General features: G+C 38.6%; 1 protein-coding gene across 1 annotated transcript in view; it reads left to right on the forward strand.

Moving 5' to 3' along the window:
- LOC132770163 (lipase member M-like) overlaps nt 1-16,667 on the forward strand; it is a 28,506-nt gene extending 11,839 nt beyond the window's left edge. The window contains exons 6-9 of the mRNA XM_067466259.1: nt 2,058-2,204; nt 3,708-3,779; nt 15,400-15,471; nt 16,434-16,667. Coding sequence (XP_067322360.1) covers nt 2,058-2,204; nt 3,708-3,779; nt 15,400-15,471; nt 16,434-16,667 — 525 coding nt within the window. The remainder of the gene's footprint in view (nt 1-2,057; nt 2,205-3,707; nt 3,780-15,399; nt 15,472-16,433) is intronic.
- The last annotated feature ends 9,019 nt before the right edge of the window (nt 16,668-25,686 follow it).

Genomic DNA, 25,686 nt, shown 5'->3' on the forward strand with positions numbered 1-25,686 from the left:
CATTAGGGTTTTTTTTTCATACTATATATACTCAAGGCTAGCATTATATGTGACATTTTTCTGTGGAAATCCCCCTGAACTTCAGGATAGGCATGAATATTTATTTATTTATGACATTTATATACCGCCTTTCTCAACCCAAGGACGACTCAGGGCGGTTAATAGGAATGCAATGGTAATGTTTATAATCTCATGCAAAACTCTCAAGAATAATTAGTATTTCTCATAAATTGAAGTGCAGGGACAAGATGATTCTCTAAGTCACATCTTTCCCCTGATTTTCCAGAACTCATACATGTATTGGTATAACTGTTGTTCAGAGATGACAGCTGTCAACGTAAGCAATTTTATCTGGAAGTCCCTTAAACTTTAGAAGAAGGTTATAGATAGAACTGTTTTTCTTGCTGTTACACTGTATTTGTACAAGCTCCTTGGAGGTAGACCCTGAATCTTCTTAGGATGGTATCTTCAGTCTTGGCAAACCTTAATAGGCCCTCATCAGACCCCAAACATACAATTTCATTTATTCATCCACATATCACAGGGTAAAATCAATTAACTAAATTTTATCTTGCATTAGTAGAAGTCAAGGAATGCTCTAGAACAGGGGTCCTCAAACTTTTTGAACAGAGGGCCAGGTCACAGTCTCTCAAACTGTTGGAAGGCTGGATTATAATTTGGAAAAAAATGAATGAATTCCTATGCACACTGCACATTAGGCTTGGGAGATCCAGTTCGTTAATTTCGTAATTCGTTATTAATTCGTATTTAAATTAGCTTACGATCCAATATCGAGCCATGTAGGAATAGTGTGAGGAGTAATTAAGAATCGAAACAATTTTTCCAATTTTCATAATTATTTTCGTAATTTTGTAATTATATTTTATAATATACAATTATAATATAATATATAATATATAATATAATATAATAATATTATAATAATATAATATAATAATATATAATATAATATACAATAATATAATATAATCATATTATAATATATTATACAACAATATAATATAATCATATTATAATAATATAATATAATATAATATAATAATATAATATAGTTGTTGTTTGTTTTATCACACCAACAGTCAACAACAGAGGGAGAGGGAAGCTTCAGAAGTTCCCCCTGTCCCGTTTGGAGGTTTTGTTTGCATATTGCGCAATTGCGTCCGCCATTAACAAATCGATTCGTAATTTTACGAAATTTCGTATATTTCGAAATTTTTTAAAGTAAAATTTTGGAATTCTTTAAAAAAAACGAAACGCAAGGGCCCCCTAAAAACGAAACGAGTTTAGAACCAATTTTTTCCATGGTTACCCAAGCCTACTGCACATATCTTATTTGTAGTGGAAAAAAACACTTAAAAACAATACAATAATTAAAATGAAGAACAATTTTAACAAATATAAATTTATTAGTATTTCAATGGTAAGTGTGGGCCTGCTTTTGACTGATGAGATAGGATTGTTGTTGTTGTTGTATGCTTTCAAGTCATTTCAGACTTAGGTTGACCCTGAGCAAGGGCCGGGTAAATGACCTTGGAGGGCCATATCCGGCCCCCGGGCCTTAGTTTGAGGGCCCCTCCTCTAGAACTTCCCTGAAACTCCAAACAGTCCCACACTTTGTGATTGGTGCCAACAGCTTGGTGTTCAATTCAAATTGCCTCAGCTGTTCACATTGGCTAGTGCTGTCATCCTGTTTCCACTGTTCTCTGTGGAGCAAGAAGATGGGATTGCACAACTTTTGCATCCTTTTTTCAGAAAGGGCTGAATATTGAAAGGAACCAGAATGTAAAATCTCAGTACCTCTTGGGATTTAGGCCACACAGCGGGCTGAAATCCCACAATTTTGAGGGAGGGGAGATGCTTTCCCGGGTTGATCAGATATGTTTTTCATCAATAAATGTTGTTACCTTGACCACACTCTGGTGTTATTTGGAGACATATGCCCTGATTTTTATCTGTAAATATAGGAGGGAAGCTGGAAAAGACTTGAACAAACAAGGGCAATTTCAAATTATGACAGTCCTCTTTTTATATTATAGGTTATGCTTGGCAAAAGAGACTTCCTTCCTTGGAATCCATTATTCAAAGGTATTCTTACCACATTATGTGGCTGGGGACTCTTTCCAAGGATTTGTGGAAATATTTTCTTCCTTCTCAGTGGATACAATACAGAAAATATGAATATGGTAAGTCCTCTGTTCAATTTTGACTTATTGTTTTAATCTATTGGATTTTTGCAGCTGAAAACACGAAGAAAATGAATTTTATTTCCCAGCAGCATGGAACTGCCACAGGTCTGGGAACTGCACTGCCTACTGCTCTGAGGACTTTGGAGGGCCTTTTGTTCCCTCTCCCCAAATGTTCTAAATTTTAGGCACATGGGAAATCTTTATCTAAACAGGAAATGAAGAGGAAGTCAAAATGAAATTTGCTTCCTGTTTATAATCTGTAAAGAACCAAGGGCCACTAGTTATTGTTTTTGTTGTTGTATGCCTTCGAGTTGTTTCCAACTTATGGCCACCCTAAGATGACCATATAGCCCAAAAAACCTACAACAACCCAGTGATTCCAGCCATGAAAGCTTTCGACAATAAACTCTAAGCTTTGTTCAGAGAACGTTTGCTAAGAGAATGTGACTTGCCCAAAGTCACAATGGATTTCCATGTCTACGTGGGGATTCAAACCACTTCTCTGGGGCTCCAAAGTTCCCTAAAAATGTGTCCTTAGAGGCCGTACTGGGGGTACTGAAAGTTCATGTGTCCTTAAAAACAACCTTAGTAAAAGGGCCTCTTACGATGTTGCCCAGTGTAGGGTGTGGAGAACCCATCACCCTGTGCCCTGCATCGCCCAACTCACTTTTTGCCATGGGGGGAAGCATTGGACACTTGGCTGCCCCCTGTTGATCGCCATTGAATACGGGACACCTCCTGTGCTGTGGCGGTGGTGGCATATGCCACTTCCTCTACGGTTTTACGACAGAGCCCCAATGGAAGTAATTCAATGTCATGGGATGAGAGCCAGCATGCTCCATTATAAAATTGTGCAGGAAGCAGCCATATTGTCAAAAGACACACCGTCTGATGAGGTTGTAAGACTGTTAACAACAAAATAAAAATAACATGCAATTTAGATTTTGTCAAGATGAACGCAGAAGACTGAATGAATTTGGCATTAACAGAGTCTAAAATAGGGTCTAAAAATGAATGATTTTGGTATAAGAAGGGTTTGAACCAGTCACATTCCCTCATGCTCCAGAGAAGGCAAAGGAAAACCCTCTCTGAACAAGTATTGTCAATAAAACCCAACAATGAACTTGAAGATATACAACAACAACAACAACAACAACAACAACAACAAGGCACTAGAAATGCCAGATTTATCCTACCACTTAGGGACAAATCTAAGGTTCCTAGTACCTTGTTGTTGTTGTTGTTGTTGTTGTTGTGTACCTTCAAGTCTTTTGCTAGGTTTCACTTAGTTTTAATTGTAACTTTTCTAGACAATATAATTGTCTTTTAATTTTATATATATATATATAAAATTTTAATTAGGTTTGTTTTACATTTGTAAGTCATTTTGAGCCCCAAACTAAAAAAGGAGTGATATAAATGTTAATAAAAATATTATTCATACTGAGAAATATGTTTTGATGTGAAGAAATGATCTTCTTTCCTCTCGTTTTCTTCTAGAGTCGAATAAATGTGTATGTGGCTCATTCACCTGCTGGAACATCTGCTCAGAATATACTGCATTGGAGCCAGGTATATTTACCCTGTGTGTGTGTGTACACACACACACACTATAAAGAGAGGGAAGGGGGGAGAGAGAGCATGAGGGGAAAAGATTCAATATATATTACATTCTATATATTGCTCTATTATCAAGAGATCACATTTCGGTGTGGAAAAATACATATTGGAATGTATTTTTCCACACCGAAATGTGATCTCTTGATAATAGAGCAATATATAGAATTATATATTGCTCTATTATATAATATATTGGAATGAATATATTGGAATGATCACCAACCCTTCAACAGTAAGCAACAAAACACACAAAAATCTATGAATATGTAATATAAATATGAAAGTCCCTGAGGTAATAGATGGTGTTCTAATTTACCACAGAAAAGAAACTGACCACTATTAATCTCTCTCTTGGGACTTCATCCAGGGAAAAACAACAGTTTAGGCTTTTTTTTCTTTGTAAATACATAGTGCTTCTTGGAGAAGTCTTTAATGCACATACAGAATCATGAGGGAAGAGATTTTCATCTCTTCCCCCATTTCTAGATTTCCTAGTCATCCATTTCTAGATGTCCTAGTCATCTGCACACCCAGTCAACAGTTGGGCCACACAGTGTACGGAAAACCTACACACATGGATAGATACCTACATAAAATCTCCAACTATCACCCAAGTCAAAAAAAGAAGTACAATTAAAGACTGCGCAAAAAGAATCTGCAAACCCCACTGCCTCCAAGGTGAACTGAATCACCTCAACCGGGCTCTACAGGCCAATGGATACTCCATCTCCGACATCAGAAGAGCTGCAAGACCGAAAATAAGCCATGAGAATAAAGACAACGATTCGCCCAGAGGAAAAGTGTTCTTGCCATACATCAAGGGAACCACTGACTGCATAGGAAGGCTGAGAAGGAAACACAACATACAAAATATCTGCAGACCCACTAAGAAAATCCAACAAATGATACATTCAGCAAATGACAAGAGGGATCCTCTCCCCTCCACAGAAATCTACTGTATACCATGCAACTGTGGACAAGTCTACATAGGGACCATCAAACACAGCATGGCCCAAACATGAATCAAGGAACATGAAAGGCACTGCAGACTAACTCAACCTGAGGAATAAGCCATAGCAGATCACTTGATGAACCAACCTGGACACAGCATTTTATTTGAGAACACAGAAATGCTGGACCACTCTAACAACCACCATGCCAGACTACACAGAGAAGCCACTGAAATCCGCAAGCATGTGGACAATTTCAACAAAAAGGAGGAAACTATGAAAATGAACAAAATCTGGCTACCAGTATTTTAAAAAACCCTCTAAAACCAGGACAGTAAATAAAGAACAACACTCAGAAAACAGGGGAATTCCAGCCACGAAATAATCAAGGCCAGTAAATGATCCCCCAGGCAGGAAACAGCCAGACTTTGAAGCTGCTAGGCCATTCAGTGCTAATCAAGGTAGGCAAATGCAACATTCACATTTGCCTCAAACAGACAAGAGTTCTTTCTCCCACCCTGGACATTCCACAGATAAAGAAACACCACTTGCCTAGTTTCCAACAGACCTCACAACCTCTGAGGATGCCTGCCATAGACGTGGGTGAAACGTCATCAGAGAATGCTTCTGGAACATGGCCATACAGCCCAGAAAACTCATGGCAACCGAACGAGATTTTCATTTGGATGTCTGGACTATATGCCACTTAGCAATCAAAGTGAAAACTGCACTTTGAATTTGGCTTCCTATAGCAAAGACCCATTATAATTTATTTTGAATTAATATAATCAATCTCCATCAAGATGAAACAAGCACAGCTCTAGTTGCCATTTCTGCACAAACTAGAACTTCCATACTATTTTCAAGTGCAGCTCAGTGTATAACACCTAGATAATAACAGCATGAATCACTTGCAATGCTATTCTTTTATTCGATTATTTGGCAAGCTGAAAATTACTCTTGATACCTTCTGATGAATATAAACAATTGTAAAAGAGTTATAAGGAATTCAGGTCACTTTTATAGTTCTTTGATCTGCTGCCATTTGCTAAGAAGGTAAAGCCCTGCCCATCAAGTGCAGGAACTGTCATGGACATATGACTCATAGCAACATATAATTCTATCTAGTAAATAACTACAGCGACATGAGAGATTTCCAAGTCAAACTTGGATTTATAGCAATTGCATTCAGGTGGCTCTTCTCTAAATCTCTTAATTCACTTTTTCCCCCTACGTTGATCAAAATTTGCATGTACAGAAGAGGAAAATCTCCATCCTCTATCTCAAGGGTCCTCAAACTAAGACCCGAGAACTGGATACGGCCCTCCAATGTCATTTACCGGCCCTTGCTCTGGGTCAACCTAAGTCTGAAACAACTTGAAAGCAGACAACAACAACAACAACAACAACAACAACAATCCTATCTCATCAGCAGGTCCACACTTTGAAATACTAATAAGTTTATATTTGTTAAAATTGTTCTTCATTTTAATTATTGTATTGTTTTTAAGTGTTTTTTTTTTTGCACTACAAATAAGATATGTGCAGTGTGCATAGGAATTCATTCATGCTTTTTTCAAATTATAATCCAGCCCTCCAACAGTTTGAGGGATTGTGACCTGGCCCTCTGTTTAAATAGTTTGAAGACCCCTGCTCTATCTGCTTATGCCATCCTTCTGACTCTTCCAAAGCCAATTCTGCCACCTCCCAGTTCCTAACCACTCACCTGCACCTTTTATCTTCCTCCAGAGGACAGGTATGACACAGGTGAAATCAGAGGGGTTTTCACTCCACTCTGTCAGCCCCTTCTAAGCCAGTGGTTCTCAACCTTCCAAATGCCACGGCCCCTTAATGTTGTGGTTCCTCATGTGGTGACCCCCCAACCATAAAATTATTTTTGTTGCTACTTCATAACTGTAATTTTGCTGCTATTATGAATTGTAATGTAAATATCTGATATGCAAGATGTATTTTCATTCACTGGACCAAATTTGACACAAATACCCGATACGCCCAAATTTGAATACTGGTAGGGTTGGGGGTGGGTTTGTTTTTTCATTTGGGAGTTGTAGTTGCTGGGATTTGTAGGTAACCTACAATCAAAGAGCATTCTGAACTCCAGCAACAATAGAATTGAATCAAACATGGCCCAAAGGACTCCCATGACCAACGAAAAATACTGGAAGGGTTTGGTGGGTTTTGGAGTTGTCATTCACCTACATCTAGAGAATACTGTGGATTCAAACAATGATAGATCTGGACCAAATATTCAATATGCCCAAATGTGAACACTGGTGGAGTTTGGGGGGAAATAGACCATGACATTTTGGAGTTGTAGTTGCTTGGATTTATAGTTCATCTACAATCAAAGGGCATTCTGTACCCCACTAATGATAGAATTGGGCCGAACTTCCCAACACAACTCCCATGACCAACAGAAAATACTGTGTTTTCTGGACTTCCGGTGGACATGGCGACGGGATAGCCTCGTCGAGAGGGAGCTCCCGACGAGGACCTGCGTTGTGGTGGTTAGGTAGAGCTAAAAAAGCTCCCCCCTTTGCCGGATTGAGTGCAAAGGTGTCGCGAACCCCAAGAGACGCTTGAGACCCCAAAGATCTCTCCACCCTCAAGGAGGAGAGGTCGAGAGGGTCTGAGCGGGAGGGGGAAGCGAACCACCCCGCAAGGATCAAGCCGCGAGGCTTGTTTAACCGTCGCCAACCCACTCCAAAATAGAAGAAAAGGAAGATAGAAGAAACCCCCCGGAGGGGGGAAGGGAAAAAGAAAGACCCCAACCCCAGGTAACGGGAGAGTGTTCCCAAATTAACAATATTTGAAAGAAGGGAGGAACGGAGGGAAGAGGAGACAAGGAAGGCTGGAGAAGTAAATAAATAAATAAGAACGGAGAATAAAGAAATAGAGAAGAACAGGAAGTATAAATCATATTTGGGTAATTTGAGAAATCGGACAACGGATTTAAAAGGACTAAATTGAAACCTGGCGAAAATTGATTAAATTAATGGGAAACTGAGCAAATTAATGGAAAATAAGCCGATCTAGGGAAATTAATTTTATATCTACTTTAATTATTAAAAGAAATAAAGAAGACAAGGAACCCCCTATGCAATCCTAGTTGAGGCTCCAACTTGAGACGGAAGAAATAAAGATAAACAAATACCGACCTTGACGCCATTATTGTTGAGTCTATCTCAGCCTTCTCTATAAACAACTGGGCTGCTTGAAACAAAGGAAGTGACGGAACAGGAAGGCAGGAGATAGTGGAGGACTAAGAATTAGAGAGGAATCAAGAGGGGTCGGAAAGGAGCGAACGGAGGAAGTGACGGGGCGGAAGGAGTGTGGTCGCCATCTTGGATCATAGAGAAAAAACGTTATAGATCGGCAGGAAGGAATTGATGCAGCGACACCCAGAGGAGCAAAGGAGCAAAGGAGTGGTGGTGTAAGAGCAAGATTTTTAAATAGAAGCAACGGAGAGGAGATTCGAGGACGAGAAGAAGACGACGACGGACAAGGAAGAGAAGAAGACGGCGACGGACCAGGAAGAGAAGAAGACGACGACGGACCAGGAAGAGAAGAAGACGACAGCGGACCAGGAAGAGAAGCAGAAGAGAGTTATTATAATAAGGAGGAAAACTGGGAGACAAACAATTTCTGAAGGAACAAAGATAAAGAGAGGCAGATAAGTAAAGGACTAATCAAATATTTGGAGTTTTTAAGTGGAGGAAAGAAGAAGAAATTGATACTGTCTATTCCTATTTTTGATAATCGTTAACCTATAGTGGTCAATATATTAATACACAAAATTGATTCTATATAATACAGTGATATTTTATGAAATAGAGTGGTGATTTTTGCATATTCTTTTAAGTAAGGGGGGGAATTAGAATTAAATAAATAAAATTAAGTATAATTAATTAGAGTATTAGTACATAAATTTTAGGGTGTGGAAATATTTTAAGTAAATGAATTAATCTTATAAATTGCTAATAATTGAATCGAAGATTTTTAAGAAGAGGAAAATTGATTTATATTATATTTAGCTGCAAAATTAGATAAACAATTAATGGACTTTGAAATCGAAAATCTATATTACAATTGATTATAGATGTAACTGGAATAAAGGATTTTGGGAAATAAGAGTTAATTGGGAAATGACAACCCCAGGCAAAGCAGAGTCCCGAAGAGGATCATTGGATATAAACCCCAAAATGGATAATCTGTTGAAAGAGATCAAAAAGATATCAGAAAAACAAGATACTTTGAAAACAGAATTGAAGGAAGAAATGAAGACCAAACATGAAGAGTACTATAAGAAACAAGAAGGAATAATTACAAAAATGACAGAAGAGTTCAAAGTAATGAAAACAGAAATAAAGGAGGAATTTGGCCAGATAAGGAAAGAAATAACACAGTTGGATGGAGAAGTAAAAGAATTGAAAGCCTCTAATGAGAAAATTGAAGGAACGCAAAAGGAGATGACACAGAAAATAAAAGGACTGGACAGACAAAGGGAAAAAATGGAATTAGAACAAGAAAGACTACTGCAAATGCAAATGGATTTTCAACTTAGACTAAGAAATGTAATGGAGGATGATAAAGAAGATATAAGATTACTAATAATCAAAATCCTGGCAGATTGTTTGGAATGTGAGGGAGATGAATTGGAACAGGAAGTGGACCAGGTTTATCGGATATCGTCATTTTATTCTAGAAGAAACAAGACAGACAGAGATGTGATAGTGAAATTTACAAGAAAGAAGGTTCGAGATGATGTGATCTATAATAACAATAAAACACCAATCTTTTACAAAGGAAAGAAAATTGCAGTCTTGAAGGAATTCCCACAGGCGACCTTAGCAAGAAGAAGAAAATATTTCTTTTTGACAGAAGAATTGAAGAAAAGAATGATAAGGTTCAGGTGGGAAAGAAAAGAAGGGATAATGGTGACCTATAAGGAAGAAAGATATTGGTTGACAACAGAACACAAGGCTAAGATTTTTTATGAAAAGCTTATGAAAGAGAAGGAAGGGGATGAAGAGCAAGGGGAAGAAGAAGAAGAAGAAGAATCAGGAGAAGAAGAAGAAGAAATGGATGCAGAGGCTGAGGAAGGGGAAGAAAGAAGATTATCTACACCAAGAAAAGGAGTAAAGGCAAAAAAGGCAAGATATAAATCACCAAAGGATTATGGTCTTTTAGTGAAAGAACCAAAACCACAGAGAATGACACCACGGAAAAAGGAAGAAAAAAGAGGTCAGAGTTTGGAACAATCGGCAACGGCAACAGCGGAATTGGCTCTCGGCGACACAGGATTGGGACTAGACAAGGAAAAATAAAATGATGGAGAGACAAATAAAATGCTTCTCGAACAACATCAATGGTATGAATTCCCCCCAGAAACGGAAGAGAATATGGAGGAGTCTGAAGAAACAGAATTTTGATGTAATAATGTTACAGGAAACGCATATTTGTGATAAACATGTGGCGCATCTCCCGAATAAAAAATTAGGAAAGGAATACTACTCAGCCTATGAAAAAAAGAAAAGAGGAGTGGTCACATATATAAAGGATTCAATAGAATCAGAATTGGCATTTAGGGACACAGAAGGAAGATGCGTGGCAGTAAATATAACAATTGGAGACTCCAAAATACTGGTATGTAATATATATGCCCCCAATGGACCGAAGAAAAAGTTTGTCGAATACTTAAATACTAAGCTAAAAGAAATAGAGTTTGATGAGCTGATTTTGGCAGGAGATTTTAATGGGGTCGTTGATTGTCATATGGATAAGAGTCTGAAGAAAAAGAAGTTAAAGGGAGGGAAACTCCCTCAGATATTTATGGATTTGCAAAAAGACTTTGACCTTGAAGATGTATGGAGAAGTAGAAACAAAGATAAGAGAGATTATACCTTTTTCTCGAATCGACATCAATCCTGGTCTAGAATTGATATGGTATGGACTACTAGGAACCTCTCTACTAAATTGAAAGAGATCAATATTCTGCCACGAGACTTATCAGACCATTGCCCTCTGGAAATGGTTGTAAATCAAAAAAATCATTATAGAAAATGGAGATTAAATGAGAATTTAATAAAGACGGAAGAAGATAAAGAACATTTTAAGAAATTAATCCAGGACTTTTTACAAATAAACAAATTGGATTCAATGGAACCACGAGTGATTTGGGATGCCTTTAAAGCAGTTCTGAGAGGGCACTTTATCCAACAAGGAGCAAGAAGGAATAGAGAAAGAAATAAAAGAATTGACGAGCTGCGGGCAGAAATAGCAGTGAAAGAATTGGAGTTAAAGAAAAACCCTTCAAAAAGAATAGAGAAACAATTGGTGACATTGAAACAGGAAAAAAATCATGTGGAGTTGGAATTTCAATCAAGACAGATGAAATTTTTAAAACAACAAGCTTTTGAGAATGCTAACAAACCGGGTAAATGGCTGGCAAATCAGGTTAGAAAAAAGAGACAAATTAATCATATTGCTAAAATAAGTACTAAGGACAAGGACTTGAAAACGGATAAAGAAATTCTGGAGGAGTTCCGGACGTTTTATACACAATTATATACAAAGGAGGACATAAAGAAAGAGGATATCATGGAATATATTGGACAAATGAAGCTAGACAAAATAACAGATGAAGATAGAGAAGAATTGAACAAAGAAATAACAGAAGAGGAAATTGAGAAAGCTATAAGCAAAATGAATGTAGATAAGGCGCCGGGACCGGATGGGTTCACGGCAGGATTTTATAAGACATTTAAACAACAGCTGACACCCATCTTTAAAGTTATAGCGAATGAAGCTTTGAAATATCGAAAGGTACCAGACTCCTGGAAAGAGGCAGAAATAACTGTGATTCACAAAGAAGGTTCACCAGAAAATGATATTAAAAATTATAGACCGATATCTCTGTTAAATATGGATTATAAAATATTTGCAAACATCATGGCCACAAGATTAAAAATTTTTTTAAGTAAATGGATTGGAGAAGAACAAACAGGTTTCCTCCCAAATAGACACATGAAAGAAAATATACGTAATGTATTAGATCTTTTGGAATATTATGAGACTAATCATCAGAAGGAATTTGCCCTTTTGTCAATAGATGCTGAGAAAGCATTTGATAATTTGAACTGGGATTTCTTTAAGATTTTGATACAAGAGTTGGACATGGGAGAGAAATTTAATAATGCAATTAATGCCATTTACGAATTTCAAAAGGCTAAAGTGAAAGTGAATGGCCAAGTGACCCAAGAATTTGAGATCACAAAAGGCACGAGACAAGGTTGTCCACTCTCTCCATTGATTTTTGTTATGGCGGTGGAGATCCTGATGAAGAAGATTAGAGAAGATGAAAAGATTAAAGGAGCAAAAGTTGGCAAATTTGAATATAAAATACGAGCGTTTGCAGACGATCTAATAGGTACGATCGAAAACCCGGAGAAAAATCTACAAAGTTGGATAAACAAAATAGAAGATTTTGGAAAGGTGGCAGGTTTCAAGATGAACATGAAGAAAACTAAACTTTTATTTAAGAATGTGAATAAGGAGAAACAAATAAAGATCCAACAACAGATTGGAATAGAAGGTGTTAAGAAAATCAGATATCTAGGAATCTGGATCACAGCGAGAAATGGACAACTTTTAAAGAATAATTATGAATCAGTCTGGAAGAAAGTTCAAAACGATTTACAGAATTGGGATCGGCTGAAAATATCTCTTCTGGGAAGAATAGCCTTGATAAAAATGAATGTATTACCAAAGCTTATGTTCTTGTTCCAGAATATACCGGTGATAAGAAGTCAAACTTTGTTCAAACAATGGAAGAAAGACTTAATGAAATTTGTCTGGAAAGGAAAAAGACCAAGAATTAATTATACAAACTTAATAGATAAGAAAACAAGAGGAGGATTGGGCTTTCCCGACTTGAAGACCTATCATGAGGCCTGTGCATTGTCCTGGATCAGAGATTGGATGATTTTAGATAAAGAAAAGTGCCTAAACCTAGAAGGCTATGATTTGAGAGTGGGATGGCACGCGTATGTATGGTATAATAGAGAGATGAAGGAGAAAAATTTTGGTAACCATTTTGTGCGAGCCTCCCTATTACGGACATGGATTAGATATAAAACCTTTTTTTATAAAACAACACCATTATGGATCTCAGCAATGGAGGCACATCAAAGAAGATTATTAGGATGGAGGACTTGGCCAAGATATAAGGATATACTGGTGAAAGGGAAAGCGGAGATTAAAACATTTGAACAATTAAAGGCTGTATATAGCAATATAACTTGGCTAAATTACCTACAAATTAAAGAATACTATAAACAAGACCAGAAAATAGGTTTTGATTGGAAGGAAAATACATGGGACAGAATACTAAATACACAGAAGAAAGTGGTTGCAATATTATATAATAAATTGATCCAGTGGATGACAGAAACAGAACAGGTGAAAACCTCTATGATTAAATGGGCAGAAAACTTAAGAAGACCCATCCATTTTGGGGAATGGGAAATGATGTGGAATAAAAAATTGAAATATACATATGCTATGGACTTAAAAGAAAATTGGTATAAAATGTTTTATAGGTGGTATCTGACCCCGAGCAGACTTAGTCATATGTATCAAAATGTATCAGATAAGTGTTGGAAATGTAGGGAGCAAGTAGGCACTTTTTACCACATGTGGTGGACATGCAAAGAAACAATAAAGTTTTGGTCTATTATTCATGAGGAGTTGCAAAAAATATTAAAGAAAAGTTACAAGAAGAAGCCCGAATATTACCTTCTGGGATTTACAGATGTTGACCTTAAATTGGATGAGAATGAAGATAAATTATATACTTATTGTACAACGGCGGCCAGGATGGTTTTTGCCAAAAAATGGAAGAATGGTGAAGTTCCGAGTATTGAAGAATGGTGGAAGAAAATTAAAGAAATAAGAGACATGGATGAGCTAACTTTTTTGTTGAGAAGAAACAATGGAAAAGTTTTGAGGAGGACAGACTGGTCCTCTATATATGACTATGAAAAGAAAGTTGAAAAAACAATGGGATGAGAATAGACATTAAGGTGAAGAAATGCATCGAAAAGATCCTGAGGTTGGAGTGGAAGTCATTTTAGAATAGTTGGATAGTTTTAGTGTATGTATTAGATGTTAGTTAGATATTGTTGTTCTTTGGTTTTTTTTTTTATGTATGTGTATTCTTCCCTTTCCCTTTCCTACTTTTCTATTGTCTTGTTATTGTTCCCCCTCTTTCCTTGTGTGGATTTGTGAAAAATTTAATAAAAAATTATTTAAAAAAAAAAAAGAAAATACTGTGTTTTCTTATGATCTTTGGTGACCCCTCTGACACCCGCCTCATGACCCCAAGGGGTCCCAACCCCAAGTCGAGAAACGCTGCTCTAAGCTAACAAGAATACAGAAAAGAATTACGCTTTCAACACCGTACTGAACTACAACACTATTATTCCTAAGACAAAGGAAAAGGAGAAAAGCGTACTGAGACTTCCCAAGAAAGGACAGGTGGTTAATATGAAAAAGAAAAGGCACATTAGCTGGGAAACAGACAGGAAGGAGAAGTTGGTCAACTGAAACTTTCTTCCCCCTCTCCCCCAAAATTGGATAAGCAGTTTTGAACACTACCTTCAGGCTTCTTGTTTGAGTTCCTTTTTCTTCTTCTTTTAAAAAATAGAAATGGACTTGGTAAATTAGAAACACTTGTCAATGTATGCAGCAAGGTTTCAGGTCCTAACAAATTCCTTAATGGAAATTCCTGTTGTTTTTACTTTGAATAAGCTCCATTTGCATTTTGAAATAATGCTTTCTTCAAGCAAGTGTTCTTTTAAGCTCCAGGTCAAACCAAAGTAATATTTTACAGTATCATCCCATACAGCTCGTCTCAGTAATAAGGCCCATGGAGTTCTCTAGGGCTTCCAATTAGGTGAATAGATTGTGCTCTTGGTAGATCACCCCTACACTTCGAGCCAAGTATAATCATCTACACTTCACACATCTTTACGTTCAAATAGTATTGTCCTACATGGTTTCGGTCCAACTTACCTATCCGAATGTATCTCTCCTTATGAACCGTCTAGGATGTTAAGATCTTCTGGGGATGCCTTGCTCTTGCTCCCACATTCTCTGCAGATGTGTCTGGTGGGAACGAGACACAGGGCCTTCTCAGTGGTGGCCCCTTGAAAGTTGAACACCCTGCCTAGAGATATAAGATCAGCTCCCTCCCTCCTGACTTTTTGAAAAAAGGTGAAAACCTGGCTTTTTGAGAAGGCCTTCCGAAATATGGCATAGCTAAATGGAATTATGGAACTACTTGGAATAACAATTTGACATGGAGATGCTCACGATAATGTTTTAAGGCTTTGTACGGTTTTTGTATTTCTTATCATATGCTATTGTTTTTAACATAATTTACTGATTGTTTTTACTTGTTATAATTGTTGAGGCATCGAATTGTTGCCAATTTGTGAATCGCTCCGAGCTGAGAAGGGTGGTATATAAATATAGTAAATAAATAAATAAATATTGTTAACCTAGCAATTTAATATTTAATTTATTGTCTTTCCTATTAGGCCTACCATTGTGGACTATTCAAAGGTTTCGACTGGGGTGATGAGAACAAGAATAAGGAAAAGCACAACCAGGTAAAGAACTGCACAATTCTTGAAAAGCACCAACTATGAGCCCATTCAGACAGGACCTTTATGGTGGGAACTTCTGCAATAAAGGAAGGACTGTCCAGACAACATTCTGGACAGTACCGAATTAATTTGCTACAAACCAGGAAATCCCTGGTGAATTAATTTGATAGTGGATTTATTCAGCGCCTTCTTGGAAGATAAATTCACTATTTCCAGGTCTGGACTGCAGGATACTTCAGTCCAGACAGCATTCCCACAGTTTACTGAGCTAAATAAGCCCAGTAAATTGTAAGAATACCCACCCGCTTCCCCTCAGACCCCTTAGAAAAGCAATAAAAACTTATGTGGCATCCGTTAGAAGCCTCGGCCGGCTCTCCTGGCACATAAAATTGCTCCCCCCATTCTCCTGTGGTGTCATTTCTACATGTGGGGAAAGCTGGCTGAGGCTTCTAATGTATGCCACATAAGTTTTTATTGCTTTTCTAAGGGATCTGGGGGCTTGCGGGGAGGGGGGTTGGGCCTTCACACAGTCTCTCGATCTAGTCCCAAGAGAACATCTGGACACCCACCCCAGAAAGTGCACACTTTCTGGGGTGGGTGTGGACAGGACCCCAGAAACATCCGCCTTTTTAAACTGGGATACTTCTGGGATAAAGGTCTATCTGTATCCGGACTTTGATAAAGAAAATAAAGTGTCTTTCACATGCCACATCATGGAGGAGCCTCAGCATTACAGGTAGGAAATGAGAGGAAGAAATGCCATTATGTCAAGATTGTAATTGGGGAAATGCTTAAGCTCCACATTCCTAAAAATAGACACTGCTGTGGGTGATAAAATCCGTTCGAAAGAGGACACATGGATTATCATAATTCAAGAGAGAAGCAATATGTTACAGATTCATTCATTTTTAGATAAAATGCATTTATTTAACAAGTAACTTCTAATATTATATGTATTTTTCTAGCCCACCCCTCCTATATATAAAGTGGAAGATATGAAGGTGGCAACAGCAGTGTGGTCTGGAGGAAAAGACCTGCTCTCTGATCCAAAAGATGTTTCTATACTCCTCCCTCAGATCAGAAATCTTGTTTTCCATAAAGCAATCCCAGAATGGGCTCATCTGGATTTCATCTGGGGACTAGATGCACCTCACCGCATGTATTATGAAATGATTGCTCTGATGAGGCAGCACACATAAATCTTCTAATACAAAATTTTGTCATGTTGATCAAATATTTTTCCACACCAGCCAAAACTTCTAGAAGATTTTTCTCTTTAAACTTTGCAGTGCGTTTCCTTCAATCTTTTTGCGAATTCAAGAGCCATTGAGATTCATGCAACTTACTACTGAGAAAAAAATGTATTTTTATTATACACTAGCCATCCCCTGCTACGCATTGCTGTGGCCCAGTCTGGTGATCTGGAAAATAAAGTAATGAGAAAGTGTTGGTTTCAAATATATGTAATTTTTGTGTGCTTGTGGCTAAACAATATTTTTGTTGATTCTTTGTCAGTGTTGTGGAGATTTTCTGGTTTGCCTACTCTGGAACATGCAACATATCATTGTCCTTCTTTAGGGGTCCCTTTCAAATCTATGATACTATCTCTCTGTGTGTGAATCATATCTATCTATCTATATCTATGGCTGAATGGCTCTTTGCCAGGAGGGCTTTGATTATGTTTTCTTGCCCCTGTGAAGGGAGTTGGACTGGATGGTCTTAAGTATTTTCTGATGGTCATGGGGGTTCTGTGTGGGAAGTTTGCCCCAATTCTATCATTGGTGGTTTTCAGAATGCTCATTGATGGTAGGCGAACCATAAATCCGAGTAACTACAACTCCCAAATGTCAAGGTCTGTTTCCCCCAAACTGCATCTGTGTTCATCTTTGGACATATGGAATATTCACACCAAGTTTGGTCCAGATCCATCATTGTTTGAGTCCACAGTGCTTTCTGGATGTAGGTGAACTACAACTCCCAAACTCAAGTTCAATGCCCACCAAACACTTCTAGTGTTTTCTGTAGGTCGTGGGAGTCCTGTGTGCCATGCTTGGTTCAATTCCATCATTGGTGGAGTTCAGAATGCTCTTTGATTGTAGGTGAACTATAAATCCCAGCAACTACAACTCCCAAATGACAAAATCATTTGTTAGTGATGATCATCCTTGGGTGAGTAGGTGTCTTGTGGACAAATTTGGTGGCAATTCGTCCAGTGGTTTTTGAGTTATGTTAATCCCACAAACAAACATTACATTTTTATTTATATAGATTGCTTAATAATATTTTCTTCTGAACTAAATTTCAGAATTTTTGTAGCAGGATAATAAAAAATAATCTTGAATTGTTTCTTTTGCAATCATTACAAACAGATATGCTAACAGTTGTCTTGACAATTTCCATATAGGTTAACATGCATCTATGTTAATTTTATGCTTTTAATATTGGAAAGAGATTTAAAGATGGTTGAAAATTTCAGAAATATTTACAGCTCAAGACCTATCTGAACATTTTGTGCACAAGTAGGCCAATAAATATATATACAACTGAAGTATCCCTGTGGAAATGTTAACTACAGTAGAGTCTTGCTTATCCAACCTTTGCTCATTCAACGTTCTGTATTATCCAACGCAGTCTGCCTCCCCCCGGATCTACAGCTGTTTCAATACATTGTGATGTTTTGGTGCTAAATTCATAAATACAGTAATTACTACATAACATTACCATGTATTGAACTGCTTTTCCTGTCGATTTGTTGTAAAACATGTTTTGGTGTAAAATCATAACATAATTTGACATTTAATAGGCTTTTCCTTAATCCCTCCTGATTATCCAACATTTTTGCTTATCCAACATTCTGCCGGCCCATTTATGTTGGATAAGTAAGACTCTTTGTTGTTGTTCATTCATTCAGTCGTCTCCGACTCTTGGTGACCTCAGGGACCAGCCCACGCCAGAGCTCCCTGTCAGCCGTCACCACCCCCAGCTCCTTCAAGGTCAGTCCAGTCACTTCAAGGATGCCATCCATCCATCTTGCCCTTGGTCGGCCCCTCTTCCTTTTGCCTTCCACTTTCCCCAGCATAATTGTCTTCTATAGGCTTTGTTGTCTCCTCATGATGTGGCCAAAGTACTTCAACTTTGTCTCTAGTATACTTCCCTCCAATGAGCAGTCGGGCTTTATTTCCTGGAGGATGGACTGGTTGGATCTTTTCGCAGTCCAAGGCACTCTCAGAACTTTCCTCCAACACCACAGTTCAAAAGCATCTATCTTCCTTCGCTCAGCCTTCCCTAAGGTCCAGCTCTCACATCCGTGGGTTACTACAGGGAATACCATGGCTTTGAAAATCTTAAATGATTGTCCATTGCCACAGTTTTCCAGTATTTTTGTCACTTGAACTCCTACAGCACGTCACCAAACAAAGACAGCCCATTTTTTTAAACATAGGTTTGACAATACTAACTCATGTTAGTAAATTTCTCATCTGCATTGACATTGTTTTTGTTTTCATTTCTATGCTGCTTCTATTCCTGGTTTACACTCATAGTAGGCTATATAGCATGATCACATTGATTCATTACTTGTGAAGGTGACCTGAATCACTAAAACAGACTGAGCCACACCATGCTATGATATGTTGGTTTTAAATTATATTTGAGGGTGGTGTCTACAATTATGTACAACTGACTTGGCATTCAACTGCTCTTAATACACTGGCACCAGCATAATTCCATTTCTATAATACTAACTGGAATTTGATTGGCCCACTTGACAGATGAAAATACTGATAATAATGAGACGAATAACAACAATAACATATACTAACCTATATAACATACTAGCCGACCCTTGCCACGTGTTGCTGTGGCCCAGTTGGGTGATCTGGAAAATAAAGTAATGAGAAAGTATTGGTTTCTAATATATGTAATTTTTATGTTTGTGGGTAAACAGTATTTCTTGCTGTTTCTTTGTCAGTGTTGATGTGGAAATTTGCCTACTCTGGAACATGCAACATATAATTGTCCTTCTTTGGGGGTGCCTTTCAAATCTATGATACTATATCTCTCTGTGTGTGAATCATATATATCTATCTATATCTATGGCTGGATGGCTCTTTGTCAAGAGGACTTTGATTATGTTTTCTTGCCCTGGTGAAGAGAGTTGGACTGGATGGCCTTAAGTATTTTCTGTTGGTCATGGGGGTTCTGTATGGGAAGTTTGCCCCAATTCTGTCATTTGTGGGTTTCAGGGTCCTCTTTAATTATAGGTCAACTATAAATCCCAGTAACTACAACCCCCAAATGTCAAGGTCTATTTCCCCCAAACTCCATCTGTGTTCATATTTGGACCTATTGAGTATTTGCGCCAAGTTTAGCCCAGATCCATTATTGAGTCCACAGCGCTCTCTGGATGTAGAGGAACTACAACTCCAAAACTCAAGGTCAATGCCCACCAAACCCATCTAGTGTTTTCTGTTGGTCATGGGAGTCCTGTGCGCCACATTTGGTTCAATTCCATCATTGGTGGAGTTCAGAATGCTCTTTGATTGTAGGTGAACTATAAATCCCAGCAACTACAACTCCCAAATGACAATGAGTGATGGTTACTCCTTGGGTTAGTTGGTGTCTTGTGGCCAAATTTGGCAGCAATTTGTCCAGTGGTTTTTGAGTTCTGTTAATCCCACAAACGAGCATTACATTTTTATTTATATAGATACTAACAGCAGCCAGAATGGTGTATGCCAAAAAAGTGGAAATTGAAGGAGATGCCATCTAAAAAAGAATGGCTAAACAAAGTTAGCGAAATAAGAGATGTGGATACTCTTACTTTTTACCTCAACGACTCAAAAGGAAAACCTATAAAGAAAACAGATTGCAAACAATACGATGAATACCTGTCTGACTACTATGTGAGGACAACATGAAAAAGCGGCGATAACTAAAACTCGAAAAGAAAATACTACCTGGAAACAGGAAATAGAGCAAGATAAACTACAAAATGGAGAGAAGCTGAAGACATAGAAAGAAACCTAGTTCATTACCCGTTCGGCATTATTCTGCCTTTTGGGAACACATGGGCATATTGAGTGTTTGTGCCAAATTTGATCCAGATCCATCATTGTTTGAGTCCACAGTGCTCTCTGGATGTAGGTGAACTACAACTTCCGAACTCAAGGTCAATGCACACCAAACCCTTCTAGTGTTGTCTGTTGGTCATGGGAGTTCTGTGTGCCAAGTTTGGTTCAATTCCATAGTTGATGGAGTTCAGAATGCTCTTTGATTTTAGGTGAACTATAAGTCCCAGCAACTACAACTCCCAAATGACGAAGTCATAATTTTTGGAGTGATGGTCACTCCTTGTGTTGTGAGACGTTTTGTTGTCAAATTTGGTGTGATTTTGTTCATTGGTTCTTTTGTTTTTAAGGTACTCATTATGCACAGAGCATTTTTATATATATAGATCATATACCAACCATAGCTAAATCCATTTTTATTGAAAGAAACCTAGTTCATTACCCGTTCGGCATTATTCTGCCTTTTGGGAACACATGGGCATATTGAGTGTTTGTGCCAAGTTTGGTCCAGATCCATCATTGTTTGAGTCCACAGTGCTCTCTGGATGTAGGTGAACTACAACTCCCGAACTCAAGGTCAATGCACACCAAACCCTTCTAGTGTTGTCTGTTGGTCATGGGAGTTCTGTGTGCCAAGTTTGGTTCAATTCCATAGTTGATGGAGTTCAGAATGCTCTTTGATTTTAGGTGAACTATAAGCCCCAGCAACTACAACTCCCAAATGACGAAGTCATAATTTTTGGAGTGATGGTCAATCCTTGTGTTGTGAGACGTTTTGTTGTCAAATTTGGTGTGATTTTGTTCATTGGTTCTTTTGTTTTTAAGGTACTCATTATGCACAAAGCATTTTTATATATATAGATCATATACCAACCATAGCTAAATCCATTTTTATACTTAAAGGAAACTGGCTGGATCTATGCTGCCTTATATACACCAAGCCTTTGTGACAGTGCAATAAGGTAATAATAGGAAACCCACTCCGCTGACCGGAGCCAGCATGGTGTTTTGAGATGGTTTAAAACAACTTATTTTAAAGTAGAAATAACTGGTTTTAGTGTTTGAGTATATTCATAGTTATTTTATGTCCCGGCATAAAATGCTTGCCGTATATATGTTGTGCTCCACCCTGAGACCCCTTCGAGGTGAGAAGGGCAGAATATAAATGTTTCAAATAAATAAATATATCCCAAGATCGGATTCCAGTTTGTCTGCTTATCCAAGATTATCCAGTAGTGTAGACTCATATAATCCAGTTCAAAGCAGATAATATGGGATCAAATCCTGGCATATAGGGCAGTGTAGATTCGGCCTGTGTAATACATTCAACTTGATAGCACAACTGTCCTGTTGACTTCAAAGAGTTCACAATAAGCAGAATTAAGATAATCAAATAAGCCTCAGGGGAAGGCAATTACAAACCTTTTGCGAACAAATTGTTCCAAGAAATATTGTGATGGATTCATAGCTTGAAAACGAGTTGAAGACACACAGAAGAACAATATCAATTATCATTTATCATTGATAAGCACATCCTGTAATAACAGAACATGGGACATACAATTAACCTAAATATAACAGAGGCACACAAGCAGTGGAATGATTCAACTATGTGATATTATGCATATAGGATGATTGAAACAATACATTTCTGTCAAGGTTAACTATATGAAAGCGAAACTTGACACAAAACAGCCCACCTTATTAATGAGCTAAGTCAACAGGACAGTTTTCAGAAAGAAAATAGATCAAAGCATGCATCAGCAACATCAGAAGACTGACAAACAAAATAAGAAACTCAGTATAAAGGTGATTGTAATGTCTGTAATACCAGTAGCATAACTGACTCATGGATCAAACACAAAACAGACTGTGGAAATAAAATTGCTTAAGTGTAGATGGTTACTCCCAGGAGCTTTCACAATTGTTGAAATTATCTTCATCATATTAATCCAAACAGATTTAAAACTGATGTAAATTTCAGCACCTACAAAATAAGTAATGTAGATAAAAGAAAAAAAAAGTCAAACCAAGCTGAAAATATTGACATGGGTTAAATTATGAAATAAACTCATCACCAATAATTACCAAGATATTGTATTGTCGAAGGCTTTCATGGCCGGAATCACTGGGTTGTTGTAGGTTTTTTCAGGATATATGGCCATGTTCTAAAGGCATTTTCTCCTGACGTTTCACCTGCATCTATGGCAAGCATCCTCAGAGGTAGTGAGGTCTGTTGGAACTAGGAAAAAAGGTTTTATATATCTGTGGAATGACCAGAGTGGGACAAAGGACTCTTGTCTGCTGGAGCTAGGTGCGAATGTTTCAACTGACCACCTTGATTAGCATATAATGGCCCGACAGTGCCTGGAGCAAACTTTTGTTGAGAGGTGATTAGATGTCTTTGTTTGTTTCCTCTTTGTTGTTGTGCTGTTGTAATTTTAGAGTTTTTTTAATACTGGTAGCCAGATTTTGTTCATTTTCATGGTTTCCTCCTTTCTGTTGAAATTGTCCATATGCTTGTGGATTTCAATGGCTTCTCTGTGTAGTCTGACATGGTGACTGTTAGAGTGGTCCAGCATTTCTGTGTTCTCAAATAATATGCTGTGTCCAGGTTAATTCATCAGGTGCTCTGCTATGGCTGACTTCTCTAGTTGAAGTAGTCTGCAGTGCCTTTCATGTTCCTTGATTCGTGTTTGGGCACTGCGTTTGGTGGTCCCTATGTAGACTTGTCCACAGCTGCATGGTATACGGTAGACTCCTGCAGAAGTGAGAGAATTCCTATTGTCCTTTGCTGAATGTAGCATTTGTTGGATTTTCTTGGTGGGTTTGTAGATAGTTTGTATGTTGTGTTTCCTCATCAGCTTCCCTATGCGGTCAGTGGTTCCCTTGATGCATGGCAAGAACACTTTTCCTCTGGGTGGATCTTCGTCTTTATTCTCATGGCTTTATTCTCATACCAATATATTCTCTAAGGATTCCCTGAAGCAGAATCATGGAAGTTTAGGAGTTACTCATAGCTCTATGAAAGATTGAAAATGCAGTAAAATATAATATGCTATGGATACTTTTTTTTTAGCACAGTGACAGTGTAGTCAAATGATTTGTATGTTTTTTTTAAAAAAATTCAGATATTTGTACCCCGCCCTTCTCAACCCCCCCCCCCCCCCCGGGGAGGGGGACTCAGGGCAGCTTTCAGCTGGCACAATTCAATGCCTACATGAGTACATAACAATACATAATAAAACCAATAATTGCATACAATTAAACCATTAAATCCAATTAAAATATCCTTAAATACAACAGCCATATGGCACTATCTCGGCGAGATTCTGAGATCGGAGACTCCATCAAGCTTGTCAATAGTCCATTGACATAGTAAAATTTGTCCTCATTGTCATTATCCTTGTCAGCTATGTCCTCATTGTCATTATCCTTGTCAGCTATCCTTGTCAGCTACCCGAAGGCCTGGTCCCACATTCACGTTTACAACCTTTTTCTAAAGGAGAGGATGAAGATGACCTAATTTCCCCGGGGAGCAAATTCCACAAGCGAGGGGCCGCCACCGAGAAGGCCCTGTCCCTCATCCCTGCTAGGTGTGTTTGTTGGAATCTGAATGACCAGGATTCAATCTTTGGCCACAAAAAGCCATTGTACAAGTCACATTCTGTCATCCAGAGAGGAAAGCAATGACAAACTCTTTAAACAATGTTTGTAATGAAAATCCAGTAATAGTTTCACCTTTAGTTTGTCATAAATAAGGAATTACTTGAAAGCTTACAACAGGAAATTATCAAGCTTACTACAAGTTCAAAAAACAGATACATCATTACCATCACCACTCTATTAAAGTTAATAACCTAAACTGGTAAGGAATGTGGTGAGGATTGTTAGTGGTTTGTATATTTATTTATTCAGGTGATTGGTTCAGGAATGCAAAGCCAAACAAGTGCAGGAAACATAGCTTCCATAGTAAGAGATCAGAAGGCTTTGTCTATAGCAAAAGGCTCCAGAACATGGCATATTAGGGACCGGGAGCATAGGCTATTTAGGCCCTGGTCACTAGTGGTGTGCATTTGGGTAAAACCTTGTCCCGTTTCAATTCTGGGCTTTTGCTGCAGGGCCCGATTCATTTTCAGTAAGGCTCCTGAAATTGGGAGGGTTATTTTCAGTTTTTTCAGTTCGGCCCATTATGGTGCGTGTGGGGGGAAGGCTTCCCACCCACTGGCTCCCCTTCCTGAGGTGCTCGACTGCCAGGCAGCCACTGGCAGGTTTGTGGGGGGGGGGGGCACTGTGCTTCTTCTCTTCGAACTCCTCCCTCCCTCCCTCACACCCGCAATGCCCTGCATTCAGTCACGGGAGTCATGGCGGGACAGCCCCAAATCCGAACCTCAGCAAGCATGCTTTATCACGGTGGAAGGAACCACTGCATCTCCCTCTTTTCCACTCAGAGAGTGTGGTGGGTGATGGGGCATGTGTGTTTGGTGGGATGTGTGAATGTGCAGGTGCTCAGCTGCAGGCAGACACTGACAGGCACACACAAGCTTTCCAGGCCTGCCTACACACCTCATGCCACACACACACACTACTTGGAAAGAGAGAGAGTGTGTGGTGGGGCACAGGCAGGCCTGGAAAGCTCACACATATGCCTATCAGTGTCTGCATACCCCATGTCACACACACACTCTCCCTGGAAAAAGAGTGTGTGTGGCAGGGCACACACAGCCCTGGAAAGCATGTGTGCACCTGTCAATGCCTTCCTGCAGCCAAGTGCCTACACAGTCACACACCCCACAACACAAACATGCCCTGAAAGAAGGGTGGGGAAGTGTTTCATTTAGTCATGATGCTTATGTCCCGATGTGCTTTGCCCAGCCGCGACTCTTGTGAGTGAATGTGGAGTATTGTGGGTGTAAGGTAAGTAGGAGGAGAAAGAGAAGAAGTGTGCAAGTTCGGCTCCATGTGAAAACAGGCTTTTGTATCAAGCTGAATTTTGTGTGAGGAGGAGGCTTCCTGTTTTGTGCTTCTGAAGAATTGGAAGACAAGAAAGAACCGGAAGAAACAGTAAGAACAAATCTCGTGCACATGTCTACGGGCCCCTCTCTTCGGTCATTCTTGGCATGCTTTCAAGTCATAAAGAATAGATGGC

Source organism: Anolis sagrei, chromosome 3 (assembly GCF_037176765.1).
Source record: "Anolis sagrei isolate rAnoSag1 chromosome 3, rAnoSag1.mat, whole genome shotgun sequence".
NCBI classification, from domain to species: Eukaryota; Metazoa; Chordata; class Lepidosauria; order Squamata; family Dactyloidae; genus Anolis; species Anolis sagrei.